Source organism: Bubalus kerabau, chromosome 2, assembly GCF_029407905.1.
Source record: "Bubalus kerabau isolate K-KA32 ecotype Philippines breed swamp buffalo chromosome 2, PCC_UOA_SB_1v2, whole genome shotgun sequence".
Classification (NCBI taxonomy): Eukaryota; Metazoa; Chordata; class Mammalia; order Artiodactyla; family Bovidae; genus Bubalus; species Bubalus kerabau.
In genome coordinates this window covers 143,447,331-143,465,842 of record NC_073625.1, presented here as the reverse complement: position 1 = coordinate 143,465,842, position 18,512 = coordinate 143,447,331, and the positions used below count along the sequence as shown (strand labels likewise).

General features: G+C 36.0%; 1 protein-coding gene across 9 annotated transcripts in view; it reads right to left on the bottom strand.

Moving 5' to 3' along the window:
- PHC3 (polyhomeotic homolog 3) overlaps positions 1-18,512 on the bottom strand; it is an 82,548-nt gene that overhangs the window by 48,757 nt on the left and 15,279 nt on the right. For 8 of the 9 annotated variants that reach the window (XR_008710593.1, XM_055569100.1, XM_055569102.1 and 5 more), the window contains exons 5-7: positions 8,640-8,798; positions 6,331-6,429; positions 5-251 (exon numbers count right to left, since the gene is read on the bottom strand). Coding sequence is in view for 8 of the 9 variants with exons in the window: in XM_055569100.1 (XP_055425075.1) it covers positions 5-251; positions 6,331-6,429; positions 8,640-8,798 (505 nt within the window). In the remaining variant the exon portion in view is untranslated. The remainder of the gene's footprint in view (positions 1-4; positions 252-6,330; positions 6,430-8,639; positions 8,799-18,512) is intronic. The other variant, XM_055569104.1, reaches the window with a different exon arrangement.

Below are 18,512 nucleotides of genomic sequence, written 5' to 3'. Positions count from 1 at the left end.
CCACCTGGTGCTATTAACTGGTGAATACTTGATGTCCGGGTGACAGCTGTGCTCCGTGATTCCAGACCTGGACTCTCTCCTTTCTTATTACTTTCTGGAGAAGGGTCTCGTTGGCTGATCTTAGAACTGGTCACTGTTGTTTTGTTATGACAAATTGTCAATGACTGAGTTTGACTAGTACTTTTTGGTGGACCATTTTGTGAGCTAGATAATACACCCAACTTCTGGCTGCGTAATGTTAAATTCTGAACCTAAGAACCACACAACAAAAAACAAGGTTGCAACAGATGGTATTAATTGATGTGGTAATCGCTACCATTATAACAATGACAACATATTTATATTGTGCTTTTTTATACATAAAGTTCTAAACACGTGAAACTAATTAACCCTGAAGGAAAGGGGAGCTGTTATTCTAATTAATCATACCTAAACATTAAGTGGCAGTTTTTTTAAAAGACATGAAGGAAAAGAATCATTAAGAACTAAATAAAAATAGAATATATATACATATTGCAAAAGAACTATGAATAGGAGGAAATTACTCTGTAACATGCTGCATTTTAGACCTAGAAACTTTTTTTTACAATATATATAATAATAATAGATAAGAGATTATAAGGGAACACCAACCTTCTAAGGAAACAAATTCATGAAATCAAACCCACTGTGACAATTATTAAAAGCATTTCCATTAACTAACTTTAAAGAGTTAGTGAGATTTTGTTGGGATGGTTACGAAACACTCATTTGGCTTTGAGAGCTAGAGCTCACAAACTGAAGAGACTGCACGGCACTGAAATGCTTTACTGTCATGACTCCTATCTGTGCTGTGCTCAGATAGTTGTGTCCCACTTTGGCGACCCCCTCAACTGCAGCCCGCCAGGCTCCTCTGTCCACTGGATTCTTCAGGCAAGAATACTGGAATGGGTTGCCATGCCCTCCTCCTGGGGATCTTTCCAAACCAGGGATCGATCCCAGGTCTCCCACACTGCAGGCGGAGCCACCACAGAAGCCTGACTCCTGCAGACACCAGGGCTTCTAAACACACTGCCAGTCAGGATGGTGGCAAAGATTATCCCAATTACTCTCATCTTAGGTTTGCAACATTTTAAAACAGTAAGACAGAAAATGCCTCTTCTGGATGCCTAACTTTTTGCCTCTCTGGAATGAACACACCAAATACATTAATGCTAGGAAGGGAAACTGAAGTAAAAGAGATTCTAGGGTGACAAATATATTGCTGCTTTATAAATGTTCTTCAGTTTCATGTGTGTTTGGTCCCTACAACAGTACCATTAACTGATGCTCTATACCATCTCTTTTCAAGTGCCAATGCAGTGTTCAGCCAACAGCAGATGCTAAATAAATGTTTACTTCAGCACAGCTGAAATTTTAGTCAGTTCCAAGTTACTGAAAGAATTTTCTAAGTGAGAACATATGGAGCATCTTCTCTGATTTTTGTCAAATATTTCACAGCACTGTAAACACACTAAATCACTGCTGTGTTACTGAAATTTAATGCAAAAATAAAATATGCTAAAATCAAGATTTCTCAGCTTGCCACTCAAAGTCCTCCACTGTCTGCGCCCAAACCACTTTGAGCCCCTTTTCCCACTATTTCAGTTCACAATCCTCATTTTCTAGCCAAACTGTTCTGCTCATCCTTCTCCAAACACACCTTACACTTTCTTCATTTAGAGTCCTCGTTCAAATTCCCCTTGCCTCAACGCGGTCTCCTGAAGTCCAACGCACTGCTCAAGACCAGTTAAATTTCTACTCATTCTCCCAAAGAAACCTCTCCATGTCTCTGGTTAGATACAATTTATCCTCCTGTCTATACTCTTGCCATAGAATTTGGATCATACTGGCCTATACCACTGACAAGGGTCTAGCTTATTTTAGAATTAGTAATGTCTGTGTCTGTGACATACTGAGGCTCTGACTGGCAGGCTCTCATCTCTGACATTCATTTTTTTAATCCCCACAGTTCTGGCTGCAGACGTAACAGAAACTACACAAGTCTGAGGCATTCTCCAATATGTGATTCCGAAATATGTATGACATGAATTTTGTTAAGTATCTTGTTCTATTTATAGTTTTCTTAAGCTAACACTAAAATCTGTTCATGTTTAACCAAAAAAATCTCAACAAATGTCTAGCAGAGGAATATTAAAATTTCTCAGGAAGCAAAGGAAAAACATCATAAAATTTAACATGTGCCATAAATAATACATAAAGTGGACCACCTAATGATGATATTCAAAGGCTGAATTATAGCCTGAAAAACAAAACTTTTCAAATTAAAAGAATATTCAAAGCAAATGAGGATTTGACACAATGAACCCTTAACCTGCAGCAGTCTTTTTTCTTCTAATTTTCCCTTTGTTTTCTGGAGTTCTGAAAGAAAGTGTGTGTGTGTGTATATATATATTGTATTTTATTTATATAAATAAACTTCAGAATATGGCTTTACTATCTATGGTCATCTTAGCTTAAATATTTACAATAAATTTCAAACATGTAAACTATACTCCTTAAGTATATACAGAGCTAATTGAGCTGTTAATAGAAAAATCACATGTTCAGATATCCTTGACAGAATTTCACTTTTAAAAAGAACCCACCCTTTCTAAGATAAAGAATATTAAGGCATCTAATGTCCAACTTTAATTTCATCTGAACTTTTCCTATGATCACTTTGTAGAAACTTTCTGACTTAAAAGAGTCTAGGTTTCACACAAAATATTCTTGCTAATTTCACACCTCACATTTTTATAGTGGATTACCCAAATACTCACTTGTTTTAATTTGGACCTAACCATGTGTGAATTATCACAGCATCTCTTCTTTGCAGATAAGGAAATTAAGAGTGCTGGCAGCAGAACTGTTTCTAGCATCTAAATCTAAAAGACTGTTTTCTCCTCAATTCTTACAATATTTCCGATAGCCTTGGTAAGTTTTCTTACTATTCCATAATATACTTTTAGTATTATGATAACTTTCTGAAAGTCAGATTTTTTTTTCAAGGTAAGGATACGAGATGGAGCATTTAAAATAGTAAATAAGGGTAAGATAGTCCCAATTTCTTATTTTTTACAGTGTGCTATAAATTTTATTACTAAGGAAAAATTAACTTACACTGACTTTTCTAAGTTAAAGAATAAAACCTCAAATTTGGCATTTCTCAATTTGAATCAAAATATTTTAAAAACTGCAAACATATGTTTAAAAATTAACAAAGTGGAACACAAATTCTTCGAACGAACAGCCCTGAACTTGAGGAAAGTTACCACTGGAATACTCAAAGTCAGATTACTAGAGAGCCACATACCTATAAATATCATATCTGGACCCAAAGAGCTAATTCTATAAATTACTTCGACTATGTTCACATTAAAGATGCTACTAAAGACAATGCAAGATGTTTTCTCCATGAGAACCCACAAAACAGACTGTGCTCTATAGAGAATTTGTTAATTGTATTTTCCTAATAACTGGTTTATTTTACCTTGGAAACTGCAAATCCTTTAAATGGTTGTGTTTCTGTCTTCACTATTAGCTATGTAAGAGCTAAGAACCAAATTTGTGACTCATCTTTAGACAGTGTACAACAAAAACAGTAATTAGTAGCATGTGATATTTTATGTGCCAGGCACTATGCCGAGTGTCTATTTATTCCTTGTAACAACTCTGAGCTATTACTTCCAGTTTAAAGTGAAGAAACTGAAGCTTAGCATAAGTAATAACAGCTAACATTTAGTGAATGCTAACTAGGTTAACAGAAACTTCTGTTTTTCATTTTATTAACCTATTTAATTCTCATTACAACCCTATGAGGCATTATAATTATTTCATAAATATTTATTTTACTTTATATTGTTGAAACTGAAGTGAGAGTTTAAAGATAGAAAATGAGAAGGTGGTAGAACATGTATTTGAATCCAGAGAATCTGGCTCCAGAGTCCAAACTTATAAACACCATGCTATGACCTGTCCAAAATGAATCAACTGGCAAGTGACAAAGTGACTTGCCACAAGTCAGCTTATAAGTCCATGTCTTCCTATTCTTCCCTTTGCAGAGATAGTACTAATGAGTACCTATAAGATTCTAGGCACTAAAAATATATTACTCTTCAACTTAACCCTACAAGTATGTTTGGTAACTTGTCTAAAGTCATACAACTAATAAATGACTGCAGTGGAAGTTGAACTTAAGCCCATACAGGACTTCATGCACTTAAGTTCAATAGCAACCTAACTCCAAGCTCCATGCCACTTTATAATTCTGGAAGCTGATAATGGTTTAGCTCTATTAGGTGTTATAAAAAGACAAAAACGGGAAGATAATTACTTCAATAAATTTACTCCACAAAGAGACATTTAAAGTTTAGAGCCCAAAACATCTTAATGTTAACAAAGGTCTCATTTTGTAAACATGGAAAGTGACATATACAAATAAGTTAAGGAACTATAGAGGGTCACATAACACATTAGGAGAAATCAGAGTTTAACTGATCACCACCTTTATATGCTGATATATGAAAACAGACCTTTATGATTGAAAGAAAGATTCTATGAAAAATACCAAAGAATATTACTGCTATCTCATTTTGTACCTTTTACTAGATGATTGAGATTATTAAATTAAAATTACAAAGCCAAGGATGACCTTAGGATATATTAACTTCTGCCATATGCAATCCAAAATATTAACAATGGAAAAATATAATAAAAAATGGTATCATACAATATAAAAGTCTATTCAACAGCTTTAATTTAAAATGTACTCAATTTCATTCATTAACCTGAGATGTAACTTACATACAATAAAATGAATGAACCAGTGCATTAAGTTTTGACATATGTATACATCATGTTACCACCACCCCAATTAAAATATAGAACATTCCCTTCATCCATGCCCCTTCCCAGTCGATCTCCTCCACTTTCTGCTCTAGGTATCACAAATCCTTTTTTTTTTTTTCACTACAGATTAGTTCTGCCTGTTCTGGAATTCATATAAATGAAGTCACAAAGCATGCAATCTCTGATATCTGGCTTCTTTTACTAATTATAATGTTTCTGAGATGCATCAGTAGTCTGTTCCTTTTTATTTCTGAGCAATATTCCACAATATGCTTATCCATTCACAGTTAAAGCAGACTAGTTACTTCCAATTTGGTGCTATTCTCAATAGAGCTGCTACGAACACTCATTTAAATATCTTTATGTGGATATATGTTTTCAAATCTCTCAGGGTAAACATCTAGAAGTGGAATTACTGGGTCACATGTTAAGCATATGTTTAACTTTACATGTGATAGTATGGCTGCTCCACATTCTTGCCAAACATGGTATTTTCAGTCTCCTTCATTTCAGCCTTTCTAGTGAGCCAATAGTGACACTCACTGTGGTTTTGGTTTACATTTCTAGAAAGATTAATAATGTTGAACATTTTTTTCATGTGCTTTTATTGGCCTTCTGCTTATCCTCTTTTATGAAGTGTTAAATCTTTTGCCCATTTTTAACTAAACTGTTCAAGATCTCACTGAGTTTTATACCTATTTTATATATTCTCAACATAAGTCATTTGTCAGATAGACAGATATATATATATATAGTGAACATTTCCCCTCAGTCTGTGGCTTGCCTCTTCATTTTTGTAGCAATGTCTTTTGAAGAACAGTTTTTAAATTTTGATAAAATCAAATTTATCATTTTGTGTCCTATATGAGAAAGCTTTGCCCACCCTAGAGCTGTAAAACTATCTCCTATGTTGTCTTCTAGAGGTTTAATAGTTTCGTCTTTTGTCTTCAGGTCTACATTCTAGTTCTGTTTTATTTTTGTGAATGGTGTAAGGTGAAAATTAGTTTTCCATAGAACCAAACAAATATAAACAAAAAACTGAGTAACATCCTACTCAATTTTTAAAATTTAAAATTTATCCAACTCTTTTTAATTTAAATTTGTCATTTTTAAATTCAAGAGCCATCCTGACTTAGTTATTGCTTAACTGCTTGCAAAGGAAACTGAAGAATACATCTCACATAAAAGCAGATCTGCTTTACAATAAACTGAACATAAATGTCATTGCAAAAACACGTTAACCTCACTACTGTCAAATAACCTAAATATCCATGTTTCATGGCATTATACTTTCTACAGAACCAAAAAATGTTTGTGAAGTTCTCACTATATTAAATGTTAATCTGAAATGTATGACAAGAAGCACTGAAACCATCAGTAACTTAAACACAAATGTGCGTTAATCTTTAACCTGAAGACCCAGACCTTACAGTACCAACTTATGAAGCTAGACAAGCTCACCTGAGTAGCTGCAGACTGACAGGAAGATGACGATGACGACGAGACAACAGGAATGTCAGACTGTACAGCAGCCACAGTGGTAGCGGGTGTGAAAATCAGCTGTACAGACAGAAAAACCAAAAAAATACCCTAAGACAAAAGAACATGTCCCACACACAATGTATAGCAGGCAAGAGAGACTGAAATTTGTGACAGAAAGACAATGCAGATTAGGACTGTCTCCTACGCAAAAGGTTTTACATGACAAGGAGAAGTTTTTGATAACAGAGAACTCAAAAGGAAAAAAAAGAAAAAACCATAAACATTTCTCAAACAGTCCATGATTCTGATGAGTAGAAAATAAATCAGTGCTCAAAAAAGAAAATGTATTTTGGCAATATAAAATCCACATACCAAATTTTTCCCCAAGTAAACTATTAATCTTTTCCTAGCTCAAAACTATTGTGGCAGGATTCCTAAAATGGAAGTTGTAATAGACAACCATTGTCACTGCTCTTGAATGCAAATTAAATTTCAGTGAGAAACATGAAAAGAAACACCAAAAAGTCTTTTCAGTCCTCTTTACCCCCAAAAGACAACTATGCCACATACTATACTATTTCACTCACCTACACAGGATCTGTGTGTAGTACAAACCTAGGTTGCTCTTGATTTTAAAGTATTTGTAAAGAAATATTCATTCTAAGTATAAATGCCACAACATGTCAAAATTCAACAAAACAGCTTGCAAAAAAAATTTTACATCAAAAAAAAGACATACTCAATTTATTTATCACCATCTGTTTAATTTTTTAATACTGAAACAATGCCATTAATTTAAAAAGGCAATACAATCCACTTAGAGATTACCCAATCCAACTTAGTACATTATGACAGTTGTTTCAAAGAACCTGTGAGTATCTCAAAATTGCATCAAAAGTTATACAATTCCTCAAAAACCATTTCTGTTTAAATTATCAACCAAGGGATCTTTTAAACTTCAGTTCTTTATATACTAAATTTAAGTGAATTAAACAACAAAGTATAACTTTCACAAGAAGGATTCAATACAAACAGCTAGAAGCACTAAACCTAAAAAGATGTTCTATCTATCATGAACCATATGAAACTGCCAGTTTTAAAAGTTAAAAACAGCCAAACAGCAATCATTTCAAATGGTTTCCCTAATTTTGAAGCGTGTGTGTATGCTAAGTGGCTTCAGTCGTATTCAACTCTTTGCAACCCTATGGACTGCAGCCCACCAGGCTCCTCTGTCCATGGGATTCTCCAGGCAAGAACACTGGAGTGGGTTGCCATGCCCTTCTCCAGAGGATCTGCCAAACCCAGGGATCTAACCCCATCTCTGACGTCTCCTGCATTAGCAGGTGGGTTCTTTACCACCAGAGCCACCTGGGAAGCCCAATTCTGAAGCTTATTATTGATTAAATAAGATCTCATAGTGGGGTGGGGGGGGAGGACAACCAGAAATATGGTCATGTCTACTGAATAGTCTGTAAATAAAAAGAGGGTCATTATCACTGCTTCTCATTAGAAATATAATGGAAACTTTCTTTGCAATTTTAGTAAAGAACTGGGAATCCAGATATATATTCAGTTCACTGGATATCAAAATATAAATAAATTCCTATCAGGGATAAAGCTCTTCTCTAGCAATCTGTAAAGACATCAAATAAAGTAAATGTAAATGTCAACCAATTTTTACATTCCTTAAAGCTCAACAAGTAAATTAGGAAATCAGTAGCCAAATTAACATTCTTATATTAACCAAAGATCAAAATGATCATAAGAACATGAATCAGCTTGCAGATTTTAAGATGGGAATAACCAAAGTTAAGACTCATCTGGTAAATTATCAAGAACTCCAATCCAGCTTTCAGACGATTCCACAATATAAACTGTAATTAATAGTTAAAACCATGTCTTTAATGTTTCTAACAATTTCATCAAATCTAAAATGTCAAAGATACATGGTGATTTTATACATCACTGTAAGAACCAACTACAAAATGCCAATTATAAAATGCATCTCAGTTTTGAGATGTTAAAATATGAAAAAAGGTTTGAAATCAAATAAATTTGATATTAAAAAATAATCACTCATGATACAGTATGTTAGCTACATCAAGAAGGCCTACTAATTTAAAGTAGAATTTTTCATGGCATAAACGTGTAGAGTTAATCACATACACAAAAAAATTGTTAAACATTCCTTAAGTATTAAAAATGTCTCCTACTGCATCAAATCAAGAAACATTTTGATCTCTCTCAAGTTTTTAAACACTGAAAAAATCTGGTAGCTCGTATCTTACCATTTGAGCTCGGAGATACATTTGAGCTTGGCTTGCCGTTAGGGTAGGGGAGGTACTCCCTAGTAACATAGTCTGTTGGGTAATACTGCCACTGGTAGAACTGGAAGCCTGGGAACGGCTTATTAACTGTGCAGGTGTAGGAGAAGTAGAGAGGTTGATCTAAGGAAGAAAACATATCAGGTCATAGGCTTCCATTTCTTGCTTCCATGTCATTGAATTTCACCAAGTTGCAGTTAGGCAATCAATGGTATATATTGTGGCTAAGGAACCTAAGAGAGGGCTTCATCTTTGACAGACCTGTCAGTTCTTAGGTGATTATTTGCACATATGCAAACAACAGCATGTATGGGTTAGTAATCAGGACCATTTTTAAGGATATTCTCATTGAGTTTGATAAGACTCCAACATCTTAAAATATCATTTCTACTACTTCCCAAAAATTAGGGCTATTGTTCCATTATTTCAATATTCCATGTAATAATTTAAAACATCTGAATTGACAGTTTATACTATTTTGTCATTTTCTGTCACATTTTGAGGGATTTCTGAAATGAATAAAAGTTAAAACATAGATAATCCATTCACATGTATAAAAACATACACAGAACTAGTATAATCTCTTTCAAAAGTTCTAAGAACAGAATTGTTACTTGTCATACAGATGAAAACTCCTTAATATTGGTTAAAAGATTAAACTATAAAAACTAAAACTGTTGTTAAAGGATAAATTAGCGCGTGGTCTAACTCTAGGCTATAAAAGAGACTAGTAACTAGTTTCATCTGTGAAGGCAAACTGGGTAGGACAGACAGGGAACAGGGCAAAGGGACACACGTAAACCACTACATCATATTAACCACTTAAAAAATATTTTTAATGATAATTAAAAATCCAACCTCTGGAGAAGGGAATGGCAACCCACTCCAGTATTCTTGCCTGGAAAATCTCATGGACAAATGAGCCTGGTGGGCTATAGTCTATGGCAATGCAGAGTCGGACACAACTTAGCAACTGAACAACAACACACAATCAGGCAGACTGTGATTTACGGAAATAGTTCTTGATGAAAATGTGACATAAAATGAAGACTGAAGTGACCGAGCAATATGGAATACAGAGTTTTGTAAGTTAACATTTGTGTATAGAATAATAATTGCAAATATTCAAACAATAAAGTCCATGACTAAAGGAAAAAATCCAACCTCAAATTCTTTTTATGGACAATGCAGAGAATAAAATTAAGAAAATAAAAAATAGTTTATTAGACTTCTGATTCAAGGAACAAGGCAGACTGAGCTAATATATCCATGTGCCCAAATGTACTCACTGAAAAGGAAGATCAACATGAAAATGACAATAATATATAGCTGAACCCAAAAAAGGGGAGGGTAAGAGAAATTTTCAGGAGCCAGAAAGGAAGAAACTCAGATACAAGTTCCAAGTAACAGCAAGGCAACCTAGAGAGATATTGGCCCACAGAGCTAGTAGACCTGATTTTGAGCCTATTTCACGGGACCTAAAAGTAAATCTCCTTCTGAGCCAATATCCTCAAAAGGGCTCCTCAATATGTGAAAAGCAGCTGGGAAAGCTCTGCCCATGCGTCCTGAAAAGCAGCAAGAAAGCTTGTTATATGCCCCGTTCCCAGTGGAACGAGAGATTCTTATGAGAATCAAAACTCCAGGCTTGTGCCATATAGTGGTACACTACCTGCACAGTTCCATAATCTATCCCAAAGCATCAGCATTTGTACTAAACCAGGACATCTGTTAACCTCAACAAGTGACTGAAGGGAGTTGAGTGAAGGTTATACAGGGGATCTCTCTGTACTGTTCCTGTAACTTCTTGAGTCTATAATTATTTAAAAATAAAAAATTAAGAAAACTGCATAGTGGGTACATGAGTTGGTTAACTAACTCTTGAAATTTATTTGTATCTTTTAAATATTTCCTAATTTTAATAAAATATTGTCCATGGAATTTTCCAGGCAAGAATACTAGAACAGACTGCCATTTCCTACTACAGGGAATCCTCTTGACCCAGAGATATAACCAGCATCTCTTGTGTCTCCTGCTTGACAGGTGGATTCTTTACCACTCACGCCACCTGGAAAGCCCAACTAAAATCTGTAATTCAGTGCATAAATATAAGTAATAAAATACAAAAAAATCATTCTATAATCTGGATTTTATTCCTAGCACACCACTAAAATCCCATTAGCAAAAATCACCACTACCTTATGACAAATTCAGTAGATTCTTCTTAGAAATCTTCTTTACCAGCTCTTTCTAGCCCACCCCAAACTCTTCATCCTTTGTTCCCAACACTTTTCCTCTTCAATTCCTAGATTATCCTATCTACTCCCATAGTTTGAAATAATTCAATCCTAAAGATGCTCAATCCTTGATGACAAATCCTTCCTCTCCAGGTCCAAATAAGTAACAGAATATATCTTTCTGGATGTCTCTTAAACTGACTCAAACCCAACATGTTCAATCACCAAACTCATTATCATTCCTCCTTAAATCAGCTTCTCCTCAAATGGCCACTGACATCTTCTAACACTGTCCCAAGACAGACTATCAGGAAGTCATCATAATTCCTCTCTCTCCTATAACTCACACACAGAATCAGTCACATATCTTACTGTTTCTATACCTCCATCTTCCTCAATTTCATTCTGATTTTGAATCACTTTCGAGTCTCTAAGCCCACAGCACTTCCAGCTACTTTACCAGCTGCAAACTGATCTCCCTGCTTGAAATAGTATCTCCTTTGACTTGCCAGATAATCCTTCCCATTAATTAACCATTTAAAAATCTCTGGTAACATTCAAATTCCCGACTACCGCTCTAGTATCATCTCTTCCTACTCCTCCATACGAACCCTTCACATTAGTCATATGAAGCTACTGACAATGTCGTAACATCTCAGGCCTTTGTGGCTTGGCAACAATGCTCCTGACGTAATTGATAATTGAGCATGACCTACGACTATGACCATGGCCACACATCTTCCCCACCCCGTGTAGTAAATAACTCCCTCTCAAAAATCACATGCTAAGCTTTTTAAGGCATCTCTATACCCCACAGTAGAACTGACTATTCCTCTCCCTTTATGCCTGTTATCTTCTATAACTTCCATATACTTCTGGCACATACTTCTCTCTCACTCGTCTAAACAATGATTTTTTTTTTAGAGTGGAGCCCATGTGTTATTTATCTTCTTATATTCAATATCTATAAGACAGCCTTCAATCAATGTTAATTAACTTAATGAATGTCATGTAATTTTAAGGCATACTTCATACTTTAAATGTAATATCACACAGAATGAGCATGTGTGTAAGAAGAAAAATCAATTCTGGTACAGCCCCTAACAAAATACAGTAAAAATGCAAATAGTGTGGTGATACTAGTTTCACCTCTATCTTTGATGTGCTATATAATAAATTATTAATCAGATCAGATCAAATCAGTCGCTCAGTTGCGTCCGACTCTTTGCGACCCCATGAATCGCAGCACACCAGGCCTCCCTGTCCATCACCAACTCCTGGAGTTCACCCAGACTCACGTCCATCGAGTCAGTGATGCCATCCAGCCATCTCATCCTCTGTTGTCCCCTTCTCCTCCTGCCCCCAATCCCTCCCAGCATCAGAGTCTTTTCCAATGAGTCAACTCTTCGCATGAGGTGGCCAAAGTAATGGAGTTTCAGCTGTAGCATCATTCCTTCCAAAGAAATCCCAGGGCTGATCTCCTTCAGAATGGACTGGTTGGATCTCCTTGCAGTCCAAGGGACTCCCAAGAGTCTTCTCCAACACCACAGTTCAAAAGCATCAATTCTTTGGCACTCAGCCTTCTTCACAGTCCAACTCTCACATCCATACATGACCACTGGAAAAACCATAGCCTTGACTAGACGGAACTTTGTTGGCAAAGTAATGTCTCTGCTTTTGAATATGCTATCTAGGTTGGTCATAACTTTCCTTCCAAGGAGTGAGCGTCTTTTAATTTCATGGCTGCAGTCACCATCTGCAGTGATTTTGGAGCCCAGAAAAATAAAGTCTGACACTGTTTCCACTGTTTCCCCATCTATTTCACATGAAGTGATGGGAATTATTAATAACCCCCCACAGAAAACATACTCTTTTTCTACACCACTCCACAAACGTTTTTGGATAAACCCTTGCTCCAAAGATTAAATCACTTAGCAGAGTAAAACTGGTCCATGTTTTCTGACTCATTTTGGCATACAGGGTGCTTTCCTATACCCTGAGAGCTTGTTAATTTGTGTCACTCTACAGTAATAATGCCTTGCCACTGTTTTCCAGTCAGCAATTCTTAAAAAATAAAATAAAACAGGAAGATAGGTACGTAAGCAGGAAGGAAGATACTCTAATAAAGGACAGACCACACACTCTTTAAACAAAAACATAAGTCTTCTTAAAAACTGACTGGCTGATAGCTAAAGTGCTTGAGAATACTCTGTAAGGAAGTAGAACAAAAAGTATTTACAAATAGAATGCTTTCTTTTTCTTAAAAAAGAAAAAAAGGAACTAAGAAAACTAAACAGTAACCTCCGAGCCACCTGCATTTCACTTTGTCAAAGTTGTGAGATCAAAGAATAAATGTTTATTTTTAAGTTCCTGATGGCAAACACCATTTCACAGTGTCTACTAATGAAGGCGTAATCCATAAGGGCACGATCAGTATCCAACCCTGCAAGAAATCCTTTCCTTTCCAGAACTGATATGCTCTCCTCTCTTTTCTGCTCTGCTCATCTAAACCAGATGCTCTAAACTCTTTGCATCCTCTTTGTCACTTCTGTCTCAACATTCGTAATTCCCTTTCATTTCAAAGCCTTGGCCAATCCTGTCACTTCTCAACCCATCCCCACACTCCATAGAACTTACTTCTTTAGCCTTATTACTGGAAGCTCTCCCTCTACTGACACTACAAGTCACCAAAGGAAACCAAATCTGCCAAGAAAAGCCATGTAACTTCCAACCACTCCTTGGTGCCCCCAATAGGAGGTTACACAGAGTACTCCCTGAAACCAAAGCCTATTTGAGACCCACTACAGCCATTTGGGCTGTATTTATATTACATAGAAATATATTACATAAATATTACATAGAAAATTCAAGTAATAATACCTATCCATGAAGGAGTTCCTTTTTAAGAGACCACATATTTTTAATAATGAAGTGAAGTAAAATGCCTATCCTGTTTATTATAGAAAATCATTATTTCTACTTTCTGCAATATAAGCTGTAAAAACAGCAGCAAAACAATCAAGCAAAAAACTTCATGACCTCCTAACTGCCCTCAGACTTTGACATCCTAAAAAAGTTGCAACGCTGAAACAATTAAAACACTGGAAATAATGGTCCAGCAACAGAAATGGTTACATAAGATAAAGTGCAGCCATACTGTGTGCAACACCATATGGTAGCTCAAGTAGCTGAGTGAGATAAAAAGCTCTGAAGACACACTGTTAAGTATAAAAACAAAATGCAGAACACCTACCTGTGTTTATGGTGTTTTTAAAAAATTGCATATTAAACACATATGCATACACTTCTCATACTATTTATGTTCTTAATGTATAAATAAAGGCCTGAAAAGATATCCAGCAAACTGAGGAGACAGACGGACTGAAGGGGAAAGAAAGAAGGCTGAAGAGGACTTAATACTTTATCTGCACTACTGGAATATTTTATAAGAATCCAGTATAACTGCTCACAACCATACAAATATGCAGGCTACAGTTTTATTTTAGACTGATGTTAAGTTGTGGAGTAGATTTCTAACTATCAGTTAAATATTTTCAGAATCCTTGAAAACAATGAGTTTTAAAACTTAAAATATCTTCTAAAATTCATAGATGTATCTATGGTTTTAAGCAAGTAATTTTCCCTCAGATAAATTCATAATGAATTCATTTGATATGTAATTGATCTGATGTATACATTTTTTTGAGAAAACTGATCATTTATAAGGTTCTTGATCTAAAAACAATCTCACCAATAAGTACTCTTAGGAAATTTTTTAAAAGAGCATTACTAGATAGAAAGACACATAACATTCAATGCAAATTTACTTATAACAACAAAAAAAGAAAACAAATAGAAAAGTTAAAATTGCCAGGAAATGGAAAATAGTTTTTTTTTTTAATAGAGTATTATGTAGCTATTAAAAGTCATGTTTATAAAACAAAAAATACTGAAGATAATGGGCTTCCCTGATAGTTCAGTTGGTAAAGAATTCGCCTCCAACACAGCAGACCTGGGTTCAATCCCTGGACTGGGGAGATCCCCTTGAGAAGTGAAAAGCTACCCACTCCAGTATTCTGGCCTGGAGAATTCCATAGACTATAGTCCATGGAATCACAAAGAGTCAGACACTACTGAGCAACTTTCACTTCACTGAAGATAATGGTCTGAGCACACCCATTTGCTTCTCCCTCCTACTAACTGAAACAGCAGTTAAGACAATAACAAAAATGATTGGGGAAAACAAAAATACAAATTTAGACTGTGGGACAAATGACCTGAGCTATTTTAAAAAAAAAAAAGGAAGGGGGAAGGGGAGACTTTTTATATTAAAGGAAAACAGGACACTCACATGCAATGTGTGAGCCTTAACTAAATCTTGGGAAAATGTATTCTGGAGACTACTGAGGGAATCCAAATATGAGGCATATATGAGATATTGTCTCGATATTACATTTCTTAGGTGTGATATGTGACTGTGGTTATGTAAGACAATCTCCCTCCTGGATAATACATGCTAAGTACTTGGGACTGAAGTGTCATGATGTCTTTAACTTATTTTAAAAATGGTCAGGAAAACAGTGTATAAATAGAGAAGAACTTAACAACTGGTGTAGACAGCTATATTAAGAGTACACAAGGGTCAATGCTTAATCTTACCATTTTTCTGTGGGTTTAAATGTTTTTTCCAAAAAGAATTTAGGGAATTAAAAAAAACAGTATCAGAGAAAACACATACAGCAAAGAGAGAGAGAGAGGAGGGTACCATCTGCATTTCTGTAAGACCTAAAGAAGATGGGATCATATTAATGGATAAAACAGAGAAGGAAGCTATAATCCAGAATACAGGAGGAAACAAATTAGAGTGGATTTAGACTCAGAAAAGCGTCTGCCTTCAATGCGGGAGACCCGGGTTCGAACCCTGGGTTGGGAATATCCCCCGGAGAAGGAAATGGCACCCCACTCCAGTACTCTTGCCTGGAGAATCCCATGGACGGAGGAGCCCGGTAGCGAGCCTGGTAGGCTACAGTCCACGGGGTCACAAAGAGTTGGACATGGCTGAGCGACTTCACTTTGACTTTAGACATGAAAGCAGAGGTAAGAAATGGAGCCAAACACTGAAGGATTTTATCTACAGGTCTGTCTAAAAAACAGACTTACCATACATAACCCCACCCCTCTCCCATGCAGAACAGGCACTGAGACCTAGAAAGGAAGGAGACTTCTCTAAAAGTCAAGGAAAGGCTAGGCTTGTAGAGTGGGTACTCATACCTGGAAGTAAAACTCTCCTTACTCTGAAACTGTTAGGCTCACCAGCCTAACAGCCAGCTTCTAATCTGTAAACCTTCAATTCTAAATCTGCCAAAGATATATCCTTCCCACTGTTACCACTAATGCTATTTCCACATGCAAAGACAGAAATCTTAATCGGTCTTTCCACTAAGAAAAGAGAAAGAGGTCTGTTAGGGCCAGACCTATCTTCAGAGCAGTGGAAGAAAGCCATGCTGATTAATTTATATAATCATCTACTCTTAAATATAAACTTAAAGCATTTTAAGAGAACACTGCTTTCTAAAAGAAAAACCAACAGCATGAAAGGAAAAGACCAAGATAGTTTCTAAGGAATATAAATGATTCAAGAAAAAGAATTTTTAAATCTGATAACAGAGATCTAAATATTTCATCCATAACAGAAAAACAGGATTCTAGGAAAAAGAAAATGCTCTTAGAAATTGGAAATACGAAGGCTAAACTAAAATTTTCTTTTAAATGTAAAAAGAAGGGGTTAAAAGGGGGGAGGGGGCAAGGAAATATGTCACAACAGAATAAAAAGATAAAGACAGAAAATAAGTAAAAAGCTAAACAAAGTAAAGGTTCAATCCAGAAAGACCAATATCCAACTAAGGAGTCCAGAAACAGAGGACAGAGAAAAACAGAAGGAAAGAAATTTTTGTTAAGACTTTTTTAGTTTCATACACATGAACACTAAGTTTCACAGTAAGAGGGTCCAAAAAGTGTCCTGAACACAATGACATCTAGACAGCCTTCATGAAACTCCAGAAAAACTAAACAGGCACACCTAAAAGCCTGAAGGGAAGTACCACCAGTTAGTGATAAGACTTAAATCAGCCTTTTCTTTGGTCATGCTAAAAATTTGAAAACAATGGTTCCTGCTTTCAAGTTTCCTAAGAAAATCATTTTCAATATAGAATTTATATACAAATAATTATGAAAAAGGTATAGGGGAGGCAATTTTTAGGCCTACAAATATTCCAAATTTACAAGCAAGTTTTTAGCATATACTCCAGTAAAACAAAACTCCTATCACAGTGTTCTTTGACTATTTATATGTCTGCAGACTATATCCAATTAAAGGCAAAAGGAGAAGAGGGCAGCAGAGGATGAGATGGTTGGATGGCATCACCGGCTCGATGGACATGAGTTTGAGCAGGCTCTGGGAGATGGTGAAGGACAGGCAGGCCTGGCGTGCTGCAGTCCATGGAGTCGCAAAGAGTGGGACACAATTTAGCAACTGAACAACAGCAACAAGACTATATCCACTGTACTCTAAGACCTTCGTTCACTTCAGATCCTTGGCACCTAACACAATGCCTGGCACCAAGTAGGTATTCAGGAAGGAAACACTGGCATAGATTATCCTCAGGAGTCTGGGAGACGAACACAGAATCCCATTCAGGAATGAATCTCCAAAACTAAGCTCTGCTATTTCAGGATCATGAGCTCAGGATTGAGTCCTCTTCTCTCAAACTCCATGTATTTTTTAAAGCTCAGCTTAAGTCCCATACAGAAAGCCTTCTTCAACCACCCAGTCCCCAAAGATCTCTTTTCTGTTAACTCCCACAGAATTTATCACTTGATTATATACTGCTATGTTGTTTACTGTTTTATATGTCTAGGCACACTGTGTCTGACGGAAGCGACTGTGACTCCCCCAGGGCAACTAGCACAGCGTAACACAATAAACCTGATAACTGGCTGGCTGCTCAAAACTAGCAATGAAAGAATCTCATCACCGAGGTCAGGACTTAGACTGTCTTCTACAATGCAATTTCAGGCAATCAGAATATATCCTAAAATGATTCTCTGGACTGAAGATAAACCACTTGCAGTAATCAAGAATTAAAATTAATAACTATGTATTGCATACTCTAGTTTATGATTATAATTAAACTTCATCTTTCAACAAATATTACATACCTACTATGTGATATGCATTATTTTTCATAACACATATAAAACTATTTTAAAAAACCCTGACTAAACATTATTTAACATTTAAACCACTGGTTCTCTTTTTTTTAAACAGTACCCTTTCTTCACACACTAACTTATTCAGAATTCCCAGATTCAAATATCACAGAACTGTTCTGTGGCAACAGAGGTTGAGGGGAAGGCTCAGAGCCCCATCCCTCTTAGTCTGCTGCGGCTGCTTTAACAAGGTGCCAGACTAGGTAGCTCAAACAGAAATTTATTTCCCACAGTTCCAGAGGCTAAGGCAGTCCAAGATCAAGGTGCAGCCAATTCAGTTTCTGGTGAGAGCTCTCTGCTGGCTTGTAGATGGCCACCTTCTCACTGTGTCCTC